At 48.1% G+C, this 15,917-nt stretch overlaps 1 protein-coding gene across 1 annotated transcript in view; it reads left to right on the top strand.

Moving 5' to 3' along the window:
- Positions 1-240: 240 nt before the first annotated feature.
- Positions 241-15,917, top strand: part of Greb1 (growth regulating estrogen receptor binding 1) — a 57,041-nt gene continuing 41,364 nt past the window's right edge. The window contains exons 1-5 of the mRNA XM_090336217.1: positions 241-397; positions 7,969-8,088; positions 8,790-8,966; positions 13,726-13,908; positions 14,939-15,076. Of these exons, the coding sequence (XP_090192343.1) occupies positions 241-397; positions 7,969-8,088; positions 8,790-8,966; positions 13,726-13,908; positions 14,939-15,076 (775 nt within the window). The remainder of the gene's footprint in view (positions 398-7,968; positions 8,089-8,789; positions 8,967-13,725; positions 13,909-14,938; positions 15,077-15,917) is intronic.

The following is a 15,917-nucleotide window of genomic DNA, read 5'->3' as shown; positions in this document are numbered from 1 at the left end:
GCTGTGGGTGCTACTTCAGAGAGAGCTGTTACCTAAATCACTTCCTGCGCTGCGGAGCAGAAGGCGCCAGGAGAGCTGTCCTCTCTGCCCTGCGCCTGCTTCTTCTCGCCTTCCCAGAGCTGCTGGCTGGCTTACCTCCTGTGGCAGCTTTTCTCATCGGAACCGAAATGCCACTGAAATGCCACTGTAGATAGAAGACTCCATCCTTTTTTGTTGTTGTTGTTTTCTTTTTTTCTGAAGATGGGAAATTCATACGCTGGACAGCTAAAGACAACTCGGTTCGAGGAGGTTCTGCATAATTCCATCGAGGCCTCCCTCCGCTCTAATAACCTGGTGCCCCGGCCTGTCTTCTCCCAGCTCTACCTGGAGGCTGAGCAGAAACTGAACTCCCTGGAAGGTAGGAAATGAGGGCTTGATGATCTGTCTCTTTTCCTGCATGCAGGGTTGTGGTAGCCATAGAAGCTGGAATGCTGTTACCTTCCTCTTTGGCCCCGTGGAAGAGATGTGTGAGTCTGCTCGGAAAAGAACCATTAGGAATAGAGAGTTACTTGAAAGTTCTTACTTGTCTGAAAATAGAGTGTGTTTCAGCCATGAAGTTGTAAGGAAGGCAAGTATCCATTGGCTTCTGAGGAAAAAGGGATGTGGTTATGTTAGACTGTTTTGAAACAGTTACTGCTTTTATAGAAGGCTTGGCAGTTTTGCTTTTTGATGGGTATGAAATTTCAATCTACATTTGCTACGTAGTGTATATATGTGTATATATATATATTTTTTTCTTTTTGTCCTGTAATTCAGGGTCATATTTTTGCAAAATAGTTTAGATAGTTTCTCTTTGTGCTGACTGATGGCTCCTAGAATTCACTGGAAGCTTTAATACTATGAACAAACGTGTATGAATTTACTCTGTATCAGGAATAAGTAAAAGTGACTTTCAGGCCCAGAGATGACTTCATGATTTGCCTTGTTCAGGAAAAAAAATAAAAATGCTTAGATTTAAAAAAATAGCCATTTTGTAAGTTCTTTCTGTAAATTCATATGTTTGATTTAAAATTAGCTTTCATTTAGTGTGTGTGTGTGTGTGTGTGTGCGTGTGTGTGCTGATCCTGGTTTTTACACTCAGGGGTCTAGGCACTGTCTCTGAGCTTTTTCACTCAGGCTAGCACACTTGAGCCACAGCTCCACTTCTGATAACTGGAGATAAGTCTCAGGCTTCCTGCTCAGGCTGGTTTCGAACCGTGTTCTTTAGGACACAGTCTCCTGAGTAGCTAGGCTTACTGACATGAGCCATCAACTCCTGATTTTCACTTAGATTTGGACATGAAAGGGGCTATGGTTTAGAGCAGGTATTAACTGATTAAAAAATAAATCGCGGGGAGCTGGGAGTGTGGCCTAGTGGTAGAGTGCTTGCCTAGCATGCATGAAGACTTGGGTTCAATTTCTCACTACCACATACATAGAAAAAGCCAGAAGTGGTGCTGTGGCTCAAGTGGTAGAGCTCTAACCTTGAGAAAGCCCAAGGACAGTGCTCAGGTCCTGAGTTCAAGCCCTAGGAGTGGCACACACACATTGCATAGTGTTCTGGTGTGTGTGTGTGTGTGTGTGTGTGTGTGTGAAACAGAGAGAGAGAGAGAGAGAGAGAGGTGGGCATGGGGACATTGGGCTAGAGGAAAATGAGACCGGTTTCGCAGGAGGGAGCTGTCAGCTGGCATGGGCTGGACATGTGATGTCTCCTGCGAGGGAGGCCTTCCTGGGTCACCGTAGCTTGTCCTTAGTAAATTTACCTCACCGGTGGCACAGCTAAGGAACCTGAAAGAACTGGATCTGGGCCTCAGAGAAAGCAGATGGTGTGCCCAGCTGTGAAGTAGGAAACCTCGAGCATCTGTGGTGTTCCTGCAGGCGCTCCCGGGTCTACCTGCCTAGGGACTGTTCCTGAGACTTGGCTGGAGAACGTGTGCTAGGCCAGGCTTGCACAACATGACCATTCCACAGAGCACGTGGAAAAGCTCCATGGCTAATGGTCAACTCGTAACGGTGACTGGTTGAATTATTATAAACGCATGGGTCCTTAACATTGGCCAAACCTGTCACATCCCGAAGCATCCAAGGCAGCGGCTGGGGAAGGAGGAAGGCTGGTGGCTGCAGATTCTACTCACCAGCATGGCAGTCCTGGTGTGAGCAGGGGACATAGTGGGGAAATTGTCCCCGGGGTCCATGCCACTGGAGAGGAGAACGCCTAGGAGGAGTCCAAATCGACTCACACACAGCCCCGGCCCATTCCTGTAGGGAGGAGGGAGGCTGTGCTTTCTCAGGATGCCTGTGGCACTTTCCAGAAGGCATAGTTTCACTCCTGTCCTTTCTTTCTTCCCCCTCCCTCCCTCCTTCCCTTCTTCCACCAGTCTTGGGGCTTGAATTCAGGGCATTTTTGCTCAAGGCTAGCATTCTACCACATGTGCCATAGCTCCACTTCTGGCTTTCTTGCCCAGACTGATTTTGAACCTTGATCCTCAGATTTCAGCCTCTTTAGTAACCAGAATTACAGATATGAGCCACTGGTGCCCAGCTTGTGTGTGTGTGTGTGCGTGCGTGTGTGCGTGCGTGTGCGTGCCAACGATGGAACCCAGGGCTTCCCTCATGCTAGTCGAGTGCTCCATATCCCTGAGCTACCTCCCAGCCCCCAGACAGCACAAAGTCTCCCTGGATTCAAGCCTGAGCATCTAAGGTGCCTGCTTAGCCATGGCGGAGCTTGCTTGGCAATCTCTGTGCTTTTCCCATCTGCCCAGTGGATAGCGCAGAGCCATCCTTCCAGATTTCTATTTTCCCAGGGAGGGAGTGGTGTTGGCAGGAGCAAGGAGACCCTTCTGTCTGATAAATGTCACCATAACCCGAGCTCTCCATGTGAGCTTGAGCCTTCTGCGTGTGTACACTTGGGGCAGGCGGGCCTGCACAGGCTGAATCTTGTTTTGTCTGGCTGTTTCTTCATCAGGGTCTCTTATCTTATTGTTTGCTTTCCTTGGACCAGGCAGTTACCCATGCATACCAACAGGATGCCAGGCCAGGACATTGAATACCCCTGGGGTCCGTTACCATTTTCTGTATTTGTGGGGGTGATTAAGAACTTTATTGCTTTGTTCTTTGGATTAGGGCTCTTAACACTCCTTCCTTCTAGGGAAAAGCCCTTTAGACTGGATTGAAAGAAAGACCAAGAAAGCAGATAAGGCTCCAGCCTTACATAATACATAGGGAATACCTATGTATTAATTAAACCAGAGGGTTTATTAAGTAAACCCCACTTGTTCAGAACGCCATGTGGAGTTCTGATGGATTGGAGAGTCCCTACAGTCCCTGCTAGTGGGGCAGCAGGGCCCTTGGGTTCCTGTGTTTTATTATAAGCTCCTCTCCTCCCCCCATGGTTTTGTTTAAGGATACTTTTAAAGCTCTCATCCTGCCAGCGGACCTGGGTAAACACATCTGTTTAGTCTGCCCTGGTTGGAAGCAGCTCTTTATCTTGTGTCTGCCTAAGGCTTCCATCAAAGGTCCGGGAATGCCTTCTGGAGACCTTTGACCCTCAATTCTGCCTCTTTACCCTCTGAATTTTGAGGGGTGTGTGTGTGTGTGTTTCCTCTGACATGCTGAGGCTTAAGAGCCTCCCCTCTCCATTTCTTGTTGGTCTTTTTGGCTTACCAGAATCACACACTGCCAGTTTGTGTGACTGAAAGAACTTAGTTTATAGTTTCTGGGATCTTCCTTCTCCTTCCACGCACTGGTTCGGAGACAGTGGTGAGCCCCACACCCCGTCCTCCTTGTCCTCATGACACTGAGGGCCTGAGCTGCAGGCTGGCGCTGGGGTATGTGGGGTTGACCTCCCACCACACTGTGCCCATGTTGATAGCAGTGAAAGCCAGCAGGTGTTCTTTCTGTGTAATTTATTTTCACCCCTTGTGACTGTCCTTTGGGCCCTCAAGGACCAAGGCACCAGGAATTCTTTTTTTTTTTTTTTTTTTTTTTTTGCATATGTGTCGGTCCTGGGGCTTGAACTCAGGGCTTAGATGCTATTCCTTGGCATGTTTACTCAAGGCTGGTGCTTTATTACTTGAGCCATGTCTCCACTTAGAGGTTGTTGGTTAATTGGAGATTAGAGTCCACAGACTTCTGCTCTGGCTGGTTTCCAACTCTGAGCCTCACAGTTCCGCAGTTCCTCACAGAACCTCTTGAGTAGCTACAATTCCAGGCCTGAACCATTGGCACCTGGCACAAGGAATTCTTCCTGTCCTTCTTTCAGGGACTGACTCCGAAAGTCACATCCCCACGTGCCTTTTTGGGTTGATACTGAGCTTGAACTCAGGGTCTGGTGCTGTTCCTTAGTGTTTTCATTGATAGCTGGCACTTTATTGCTTGAATCACACCTCTACTTCCTACTTTTTTTTGCTATTTTTAAATTAAAGAATTTATTAACATTGAGTTTTATATCATATTTCAAATGCCATGTTTAACAAACAAGTATTCAAGAAGGGACTCTCTATATACAATCACTGGTGCATAGATTTTAGAACATAATTGAAATTAAGTTGAGGATTTGTATGTCATAGGTACATATTAATGTATGCAATAAAACATTGTGTCTATAGAGTATATAGCCCATCATAGGTTTTTATGTCTATGTAGTTATGTTTATATCTCTAAGACCATGTACATAGCCTTGGGTACCCAAACAATTGAGTCATCGCTCTTGTACTGTTTTGATATAATATCCACATATTAAGGATACCATGCGTCTTTTGTTCCTTTGGTCTTGTTCTATCTCACTCAATATGATTTACTCTAGCTTCATCCACTCCCCAGCTACTTCCTACTTTTTTCTGGTTAGTTGAAGGTAAAAGTCTCATGAACTTCCCTGCCTGGGCTGGCAGAAAAGTCCCCATAAGACTGTTACCTCCCAATGAACCACTGAAAAACCAGAAGTGGCGCTATGGTCAGTTTCCTGCCCCCCCTTAACATGGGGGCCACTATGAGGGAATGTCTTAGTGCCCTGCTCTGCTGGCTAGCATCTTGTACCTCTAGAACTTTCTGTGCAACTTCGAAGGCAGCCACGGACAACCACAAAGCCTGGTGACCGTAGAGTTTATCTGCTGACTACCTCAGTGTGAAGGTGCAGGATTCCACGCACACAGAAGCTAAGTGACTGTCCTGTGGCCTCGGACGCTGAGGCCATTCACGGTACAGAAAGTCGAGCTCCCCAATTCCGGGGGTAGCTTCAGACATGCAAGTGAAAAGAGATCGGAAGATGCCAGGCACCAGGGACTCACACTTGTAATCTCAGCGACTCAGTTCAAAGCCAGTTCAGGAAAGTCCATGAGACTCTTATCTCCAATTAACCACCAGGAAACAGGAAGTAGAACTGTGGCTCAAGTGGTAGACTGCTAGCCTTGAGCACGAAAGATCAAGGGTAGCGTCCAGGTCCTGAATTCAAGCCCAGAATGCCATCCCCTCCTAAAAAGAGCTAAATTTGCACAGTATTGAAAAACTCAGTTCAGTGGAATCCCTGCTTTCTCCAGGCACAGAGCAGGGCACAACTTCACCGAACACTACTTCTGCAGGAGGTGTTTTATGGGTACCAGGGGTGCAGGGATGAAGGAGGACAGAGCTGGCCACTGGACAGTTCTGGTCACTGCAGGGATGAGGCAGTTGGGTTCACACAGTGATTCTGGGCTCTCCTAATCAGTTTCACATTCCATTCCTCTTAAAGAACTGCTTTGAGCCAGGCTGCAGTGACTCACACCTGTTCTCCTAGCTACTCAGGAGGCTGAGATCTAAGGATCATGGTTAGAAGCCAACCTGGACAGAAAAGTCCCCATAAGACTCTTATTTCCAGGTAGCCACTGAAAAAGTGGCACTCTGGCTCAAAGTGGATCGCTAGCCTTGAGTAAAAAAGTTCAGGGACAGTGTCCGAGCTCAACAGCTGACTGAAAGGAAAAAAAAAATCTTGTGTTTCAAGAGTTTCCTAAAGCCATAGACGGCGCAGTCCTGTTCTAGATTGTCCTGCAATGGCTATTTTCCTACACACGTGTGTGACATTTTGATGTATTTGAATTTCTAGCAATGTACATAGAGTCTTCCCTTTGGAAAAAATAATCATGTATAGTTTAACAGCTCCTTTTAATCATTTTAGTTTATTTATTTTTGTGCCATTCTTGAATGCTGTCCCTGAGCTCTTTTGCTTAAGACCAGTGCTCTACCACTTGAGCCACAGTACCACTTCTGGCTTTCTGCTGGTTAATTAGAGATTAGAATTAAACAGAGTTTCTCGTCCAGACTGGCTTCACACTGTGATCCTTCGATCTCTACCTTCTAAGTAGCTAGAGTTACAGACTGGTACTTGGCCTTTAGACCATTTTAATACTTTCTTTTTCTTTTCTTTTTTTTTGCCAATCCTGGGCTTGAGCTCAGGGCCTGAGCACTGTCCTTGGACTTTCTGAAGGCTAGCACTCTACCACGTGAGCCTCAGCACCACTTCTGGCTTTTTGCTATGTATGTGGGGTACGGAGGAATCGAACCCGGGTGTTTGTGCATGCTAGGCAAGCACGCTACCACTAGGCCAAACTCCCGGCCCCCCATTTTAATAGTTTCTAATACTCATATTTGGTATTCTAAAACAAGCACTGAAATGGTTCCTAGCTCTGTAGGAAGCTGAGATCTGGAGGATTGTAGTTCACAGCCAGCCTAAGCAGTCAAGTCTGCGAGACTCCATCCTGAAATAACCAGTGGGAAAAAAAAATCCAGGCTAGAGGCATGGCAGAACACCAGCTGAGCAAGCAAGCCACCCAAGCACGAGGCCTTCAGTTCAAATCTCAGTACCACCAGGAGAAGGAGAGCAGTGGAGTTTAGTGGACAGAAGTAGCCTGGGCATCAGGCACCGTGCAGAATTTCCAGGCTCTGTGCCGGCTTTGCTGCTACACCAGAGGCAGATCATTGAATCTCTCAGAGCCTCAGTTTCTTTTCTTACAGTGGGTCTGGAATTATACTGTGGGCCCTACCACAAAAATATTTTTTTATTTTTTGTGTCGGTAGTGACGCTTGAACTCAGGGTCTAAGTTCTATTCCTTAGTGTTTTCACACATAGCTGGCACTCTTGTTACTTGAACCACACGCTTTCTACTTGTTGCTGTCTAGTTTGTAGCATGAATAGCTGTGGTAGATGAAAGAGAAGTAAACTTGAAGTTGAAGTCAAGAGCCCAGACTCTGCATTTCGTCTGTTACAACATGACCTTGGGCCAGTTATCGAATGCCAGGTGCCCCATTTTGTGGTAGGTGTGTGTGTATGCTCCTATGTGTGTGCACCCATGTGTATGTGCATGCATGCGTATCCTGGGGCTTCCGCTCAGGGCCTGGGTGCAGTCCCTCAGCATTTTTTCTCAGGGCTAGCACTGTACTACTTGAGCCACACCTCTATTTCTGACTTTTTTTTTTTTTTTTGTGCCTGTCCTGGGGTTTGAACTCAGGACCTGGGTGCTGTCTCTGAACTTTTTGTTGTTGTTGTTTTATTTTGTTTTTTAAGAGTAATGCTTTACTAGTTGAGCCACAGCTCCACTTCCCGCTTTTTTTGGTAGTTTGTTGGAAATAGGACTCTTACGGACTTTTCTGCTCAGGCTAGCTTTGAACTATAATCCTCATATCTCACTCAGCCTCTTGGATAGCTGGGATTACAGGCGCTTGTTACTGGAATCCAGCTCCTGGAGTGAGAACTGATGAGTTACTAGGTAGCTAAGACTGGCTGAGCACTTGCTAAAAGGCGAGTGCTATCTAGAGGAGTGGCGCAGTGGGGGAGCCCCGACCTAGAAGGCACATGGCCTGGGGATTGGTCCGTAGGTTCAGTGCCTGCGTTGCACAGAATCTGGCAGTGGGTGGCGGGCACTCTGTGGGCCTGGCTGGCAGCTGTCTGACATGACCATCCCTTTCCCTTCCCACATCCAGGTGGCAGCCGAGTGGACCATGAGGAAGAAGAGGAAGAGGGGGAAGGAGGGCTGGAGACCAGCAGCCCCCCAAATTCCTACCAGCTTCCCCCTCCACCTGAAGGCTGCTGCACCACAGATGGTAAGGCTGCAGCTGGGCCTGCGCTTAGGTGCCACAGGGGTTCTCTGCCTGATCTTAAACCCCCACCCGCAGGGTAGCAGGGCGCCGAGCCAGCCCCTAGCCCCTCTGCCACTCAGGACAGCCTCAGCTGAGTATCCCAGCTCCCTGGAGCAGTGCAGGGGGCCTCTTGTTACAGACTTGCTTAGTGATTCACTGTGGAGGAGTCTTCGGGCTGGAGATTCGCCCAGGAAGATCGAGCTTGTCTCCCTTCTTCCCTTCTTTTCTTGTTAGATCAGGGAAATCGAAAAGCTGTGCGATACCAAAGGTCTGTCTGGCAAGGAAGCCTGTCCCTGCTCTTGTCCTCACACATCCTGGCCTCAGGCCCCTCCCCGAGGAAGCCCAGCAGCTGGCTCTTCCCCTCCCCATGCCGTCCCCGTGTGCGTCCCCCCATGCTTCCCCACCGTGTGCCTGACCAGGACGTTTGCTTGCTCTCCGTGTCTGTGCATTTGCCTTGTCTACACTGCTAACACAGTCCATGTCGTATTCAGTGGTGACACATACTGGAAGTGACTGGTGCTAGAAATAACCACAATTACAGCTCTGTCTCAAATCCCTGACCTAGAGGGGAAGGCTGTTCCTGTCCAACCCTGGAAGAGCCCATTCTCCTCTGATGTCCGTGCTTCTGTTCTGGGCACTCTCTGAGTCTTGTCCATCTCGCCTAGGGTTCTGCCAAGCCGGGAAGGACCTGCGCCTTGTTTCCATTTCCAGTGAGCCTATCGACGTCCCCGCCGGCTTCCTCCTTGTCGGGGCCAAGGCCCCCAGCCTGCCTGACCATCTCTTGGTGTGTGCCGTCGATAAGAGGTTCTTGCCGGATGACAATGGCCACAACGCCTTGCTCGGTGAGTTCTCCTTTGCCCTCTAGGGGTTCCCTGCACACATGTGGCAGGACAGCGGAGGCCTGGGACAGTGGTGGTGACCACAGAGGCACCAGTGCCACCTGGTATGTCATGTCAATGTGTTTACCTTTTTACTGGACAGATGGGCTAGAATGAAAAAGCCTTTTTTGTTGTTGCTGTTGCCAGTTGTGGGGCTTGAACTCTGGGCCTGGGCGCTGTCCTTGAGCTCTTCAGTGCAAGGCTACTGCCCTACCCCTTGAGCCACAGTGCCGCTTCTGGTTTTCTAGTGGTTAATTGGACATAAAAGTCTCACAGTCTTTACTCCTTTAGTGCCTGGGCTGACTTTGAACCAAGATCCTCAGAGCTCAGCCTCCTGAATAGCTAGGATTACAGGCGTGAGCCATCGCACCTGCTAATGAAAGCCTTTTTATTGTTTACTCTATTGTTATTATAGAGGTGACATACAGAGGGATTATAATGACATGAGTCAAGTAATGAATATACTTCCTTTCTTCTGGTCCTTCTCTCTCTCCCAGTCCCTCCCGTCCACCCAGGAGTTGTATAGTTCACCTCAGTGGGCTTTACTGCTGCACCCTCCCCGCCCCCCAAGCTCTGTTCCCTCCTTTCTACCTTCTGAAGACATACACATGAATACGCCACACATAAAGACAAAAACAAAAAGAGACATCTCTTGTTTCCATATCTTGGAGCTCACTCACTTATACATACATATATGATATATAATTTTATATAAATATAAAGAGGCACATAGATATTGCTTATCTATGGGATCTATTTTAAAATATGAAAAACTGCCTTTTTATAGAAGGGCTGTCGCTTAGCCTGAAGTTTTTCCTAACTGGTTCTCTTCCTAATTAATAGTTCCCGTGGGTGAAGAAAGGGCCACTGGCTGGCTAGTGGGGTGTGTGTGTCTGCCCATAGGATGTTTGTATCCCAAGTGACTGCCCTGCCCTCTCACTCTCCTCCCTTCTTGTCTGTGGCTCACCTCTGTAGCTGGACTTCATTGTTCCACTTCTACAGATGGGCTTGACTAATAATGAACTTGAACAAGGGCATTCCAGAAGAAGACAGAGCCAGAAAGCAAGCTCATGTCCTCCAGGCTCTATGTTCTACCTTTTGTTTTTGGTCCCAGTTCCGGGGCTTGAACTCAAGGCCTGGGAGCTGTTCCTGAGCTTTTGTACTCAGGGCTTGTGCTCTACCACTTGAGTCACGACTCCCATTTTCAGCCTTCTTGGTGGTTAATTATGGACTTTCCTACCCAAGCTGGCTTTGAACCATGATCCTCAGGTCTCAGTCACTTAAGTAGCTAGGTTGACAGGCATGAGCCACTGGTGCCCAGCTCAAGTTCTCCCCTTGAATCACCATTCTGCTTGGGCTGTGCGACCTCAAGGCCAGGATGGGGGCTGACCTTTCCCGTGGGGCCACAGACCTTCTAGCCTTGGGACTGCGAGTCACTACTCAAGCCTGGCTACTGCTTGCTCAGATGACATGATTGGGTTCTTCCTGTGTGTCAGGATCCACTCCACATCCTCCTCTGATGTCTGACAATGCAAAGGAGATTCCAGAGATCTGAGTTCTAGTCCCATGTCTGCCGCAAGTCTGCCTGTGGACTTCCGGCATTGGAGTGCACCAGGCAGGGGGAGGAGATGTCTCAGTGCAGCCCGGCCTTTGGCATTCTCTTCCTGTGTGGTGTCCCAGCCTCTCAGCTGGCCTGGTGTCCTCTTTGGAGTGGCAGTGAAAGGATCTGGCAGTGGACACTCGTCACTGTAGAAGCAAGTTATGGGAGCCACTTTTGGGTTAGAATACCACGTCTTGCTTACAGGTCAGGTGTGTTAGCATTTGATCCTGAGAGCTGGGTGGGTAAGCTCATTTTATGGAGCCTCTTCTGAGCACATGTTAGGTCTTAGCAAAGGATGGACAGAGGAGAGGAAGAAGAGAAATGCTGTGTGCAAGTTCCAGAGTGAGGCAGGTAACTGCTCACAGAGGAGCAATGTAGCCCGGAGACACTGCCCCGAGGCAGGTCTGTGTACTTACAGTACCGCTTCAAATTTTTTTTTAAGTTTTTTGTTTACTTTTGTGTTTGTGTGCTGGTCCCGAGGCTTGAACTGTGGACCTGGGTGCTGTCCCTGAGCTTCTCTTTGCTCAAGGCTAGTGCTCTGCCACTTGAGCCACAGCTCCATTTCCAGGTTTTTTGGTAGGTGAATAGATATGAGTCTCATAGATTTTTCTGCTGGCTTTGAACCTGTAGCTAGGATTACTGATATGAGCTACCGATACCTGGATTTTTTTTCTTACGTATATAACTTTAATAATATTAATTGTATTAAATCATACAACTTCTACATACTAAAGGGATGATGTTGTGATACATATATTAAATATTTCAATATACCTTCATATAATATATGCATATTATAGTATGTACACACAAAGTCTTATGTATGTACACGTGTGTCTTATGTGTGTATACTGTATAGGCACATATATAGTATGTACATATAAATTATTTGTACATTTATATGTGTACACATGTACATATATGTACAAATATATATTTATATTTGTACGTTTATATATGTATATACACATATATACATATGTGTGGTACCTGGATTTTTAAAAGTCATTTTTAATGCCAGTACTGGGGCTTGAACTCAGGGTCTGGCATTCTTACTTGGCTTTTCCATTCAAGACTGGTACTCTACCACCCAAGAGACAGCTCCATCTCTGGCTATTTGCTTTTTTTTTTTTTTTTTTTGCCAGTCCTGGGCTTTAGCTCAGGGCCTGAGCACTGCCCTTGGACTTTCTCAAGGTTAGAGCTCTACCACTTGAGCCTCAGCACCACTTCTGGGTTTTTTCTATGTATGTGGTACCGAGGAATTGAACCCGGGTCTTCGTGCATGCTAGGCAAGCACTTTAACCACTAGGCCAAACTCCCGGCCCCTGGCTATTTGCTATTTAACTGAAGATAAGTCTATGGACTTTTCTGTCCAAGCTGGCTTTGAACTGTGATTCTCAGCCTCCTGAATAGCTAAGATTTACAGGTGTGAGCCACAGGTACCTGAAAATTTACTGTCTGCAGGAAGCCAACAGAATCATTGGATCTTGAACTGGGCTTGCTTAGCGGTGCTGGTGGTAAGTGTTCCCGCAGTGTTTGATCTATGTGGCGGGGGATTTGTCTGAATTCCACCAGTTTGACAGGGAATTGCCAGGGCAGTAAATCAGGTAAACCTAGGAGGCTCCAGCGCTTTTCTCGCTAGCCCCTAAAGGGGGTGAAGCACCCGCCTGCCCCTCCCTAGGCAGGCCAGTACCCAGGAAGTAGGAGATTTGTTAATTGCTCGTGAAAAGCCATCCAGAATGGGTAACAAGGGCTGGCTGGTAATAACCGGTGCTTTCTCCTTTGAAAATAACTTTATGCCCTCCTCCTGTAGACTTAGCTCTGTTTAAGTTTCCTGCAATTAGTCTCCCCATCCCTCCCCCTGCATGGCTACACAGGACCAGGTGGTCCCTGAGCCCCTGCAGTGGCCGGATTCCATGCTTTTTAGTGATCTATAAAACCCAGGCTGTAGAATGTTGGGGAGGAAGCAATGCCTTCAGGGGTCGTGTTTTACTGGCTCTGAATGCACTGATGGGTTTTGTCTGAGGAAGTGGAAAGGTTATGAGCCAAGCGTGTGGGTTCAGGATTTGGTTTTGTTTTAGCTGTGTGTGTGTGTGTGTGTCTGTGTGTGTGTGTATGTGTGTGTGTGTAGTTCTGCTTTAATAGTAATTCATTGAAATGATCTGTAATTTTAGAAAAGAGAACACATCTTGCTTCTTGCAGTGATGCAGTGAGATCTGCTGGCAGGTAGAGAAGCTGCAGGCATCACACTTTTTTTCTTCATTAACGGCCACTGCAGAGAGTGCTGTGTGTCCTTCAAGGTGTACAAATGTCCTTTAATGTACACACACACACACACACACACACACAGCACAGCACAGCACACTGACTAGTTCACAGAAGGGTGTGTAGACGCCACCACATGCCAGGTGGCCGGCCCAGAGCTGGTGAGTCAGCTCGTGGTAAGCCCAGTCCAGCCTGGCAGAAGGACACTGAGCCAAACCAGCTCTATCCTGGAGTCAGTGACTCTAAGATGACCTTCAGGACCCTCACCCAGGGGATCTGAGCAGCCGAGCTGGAGGCAGGAGGATGATTGTGAGGATGCAGGGGCAGGGAAGGGCTCTGCCATTCTAGACTGGCCCATCAGGTTAAGACAGATGAGCCAAGAAGATTCAATCCTGGGGAAGGGCCAGGCAAGCATGGAAGATTTGACTTGCTCAGTGGCATATTTCAAAGCCCATATATTGGCTGGGAGTGCAGAGATGCATGCTGGGCATTAACATTTTTTTTTGGTTTTTATATGCTTCAGATATTTATAATTATTAATTTACTTTATTGTTATTATAGAGGTGATATTTCCTTATTTTAGCTAGTGTGAATAGTGTATCAATAAACATGGTTGTCATATCCTGGTTCATGATGTTCTGGGTAGATGCCTAGGAGTGGTACGGCTGGGTGGTAGAGAAGGTCTATGTGTAGTTTTGTGAGGAATCTCCAGACTGCTGCCAGAGTGGTTGTACTAGGTGACAGTCCTACCACCTGTATAGTAGGATTCCCCAATCCCCGCCAGCATTCCCACCATGTTGGGTGTTTTATTTGAGGAGGAGGAGGCCATGAAGGCTCACATTTTGCTTTGTCCTCTAGGCTTTTCTGGAAACTGTGTTGGCTGTGGAAAGAAAGGCTTCTGCTACTTTACCGAATTCTCCAACCACATCAACCTGAAATTGACCACCCAGCCCAAGAAGCAGAAGCACCTCAAGTATTACCTGGTTCGCAATGCCCAAGGGGCTCTCACCAAAGGCCCTCTGATTTGCTGGAAAGGCTCAGGTGGGTAGTTGGGCTCTGGAGGGGGAGGATGGCTGCAGGAAATGCCCTCCCTCAGTGGGCCACCATGCCAGGTGGTGAGAGGCTAGGAAGGGACCCCTGTTCTAGTGACAGAGCACAGCCAGAAGGCAGGCTCACGTGACTGAGATTGCCCACTGTTGATGCTAGCGATGGACGGGATGTTTAAAAGTTGACAGAAGGCCACATGGTGTAGTGATTCTTTGTAGCAAGTCTTTGGAGTGGTAGTTTTTTCCTGGGGGTGGTATTTGGTCATCATGGCTGCAGTGTGCTCCCAGAATCGAGGTGTCAGAACTGAGGACGTCAGCACACATCCTGCAGGGCTGGGGACGCCCCAGAGGAGAGCGCACAGGTCCCGAATGTGCCTGATCCAACCTGCAGCTCCGAACCCCTTTAATGGTGACCAGGAAAACCTGATTTGCACTGGTGGTCCCTGAGGAAATAACTTGCTTACTGATGGAGGGAGGGACTGCTTGTATTTGTACCTTTGGGTCCTGTTATCCTTCTCTTTGGACTTTCAAGGCATCAGTCAGATGGCTTATTTGCATAATCTGGCATGTATGCATGTGTGTTCTCTCTGTACATGAGTATTGATTGTGTATGTACTCTAAATTAGTTTTCATTCATCTGTTCATTCATGTACCTGAATTGGGTCTTGAACTCAGCGCCTTGTGCTCTCACTTGGCTTTTTCGTTCAAGGTTGACACTCTACCTCTTGAGCCATTAGGTTCATTTCTAACATTTTCTATCTGGCTGGCATCAGTGATCCATTGCTCTCTGCTTCCTGAGTAGCTAGGATTACAGATGTGAGCTGCCTGTGTCCAGCTCATAATCTTTCTTGTTCCTATACCTGTATGTGGTTGTTCACAATTCTGCCAGTGGCCCAGGGCTACTGTGAAGCTTTGAAACCCCTGCCCTGGGTGTCTTTTATAGATGTCCATGTGTTCTGTCTTCCTGAAGAACAAATTCTAGTCTGGAAACTCACTGTTTTCCTTTGTGCTCCTTGTCCTCTTAGAGTTTAGAAGCCGGCAGACCTCGGCCAGCACCTGCTCCAGCTCCTCCTTCCCGCCGCTGGAGAGCACAGGGCCTGTGGCTGCCCTGCCCAGCGAGCCTGGGGCCACCTCCAGCCTCCCTGTGGGAGCTCAGCAGTCAGGTGAGGTAACACAGAGGTGCCCCAGGCTGAAGCCACAGACCCGGCCTTACTCCAGCTGGTCTGGCTGACATTATCTGTCCCTACACTAGATGTCATTGTGAACTTGACACTGGGGATTTGTGTGGTTTCTTTGGAAGGCTTTCCTATCCTCTGTCTGAAGGGTAATTCGACCCTTCAGCAGTGGATATGGTCCTTAGGGCCCCACTGTCAGACCCAGGCTTTGCAGCCTAGGTTTTGCAGAGCTCAGTAGGTAGTAGGTAGAAGTGAATGTTTGAACTGAATCTCTAGAAGGGTAGAAAAGACTTAACTTGAAGCACTGGGTTTCTTCTCTCCCCCTATCACACACAATACCTCACTGCATCATAACAAGACTGCAGTGCTGAAACTGAGGCTCAAAGAGCTGAGCACTTGCCCTGGCCCTCACAGATGGGGAGTGGTGGGAACAGGAGTCAGTGGCACAGGATTTCTGTGTCATATGCTTACCATGCAGAATAAGCTGCCAAACAGGGGGGTTGTGATCCAGAGACACCAGCCTTCTGGAAGACTCTGGAAGATGGATGATCATTTTTCTATCTCCCACCCTGTTGCTATGGAGAGCCTGCCTGGCCTGTCCCTCACATAGTGGGGCTTACATGTGGTCCCTCACATGGTGGTGGGGTGCTTGGTCCTCTGCCCTGCATGCCTACATGCTCCAGACACCTCTGCCATGGTAGACTGAGGAGTGCCAGGCTTCTGCCATCTGAGTGCCTCAGCTGAAGTCCAACACTGCCACCTCTGCTGGGGGATTTGAGGCTCTCACTCTTTTTTATATTCTTGGTGTTATTTGCGAGTGGTAGGCAGG

Source organism: Megascapheus bottae, chromosome 7 (assembly GCF_031878675.1).
Source record: "Megascapheus bottae isolate mThoBot1 chromosome 7, mThoBot2.hap1, whole genome shotgun sequence".
NCBI classification, from domain to species: Eukaryota; Metazoa; Chordata; class Mammalia; order Rodentia; family Geomyidae; genus Megascapheus; species Megascapheus bottae.
This window is presented reverse-complemented; position numbering and strand designations above follow the sequence as displayed.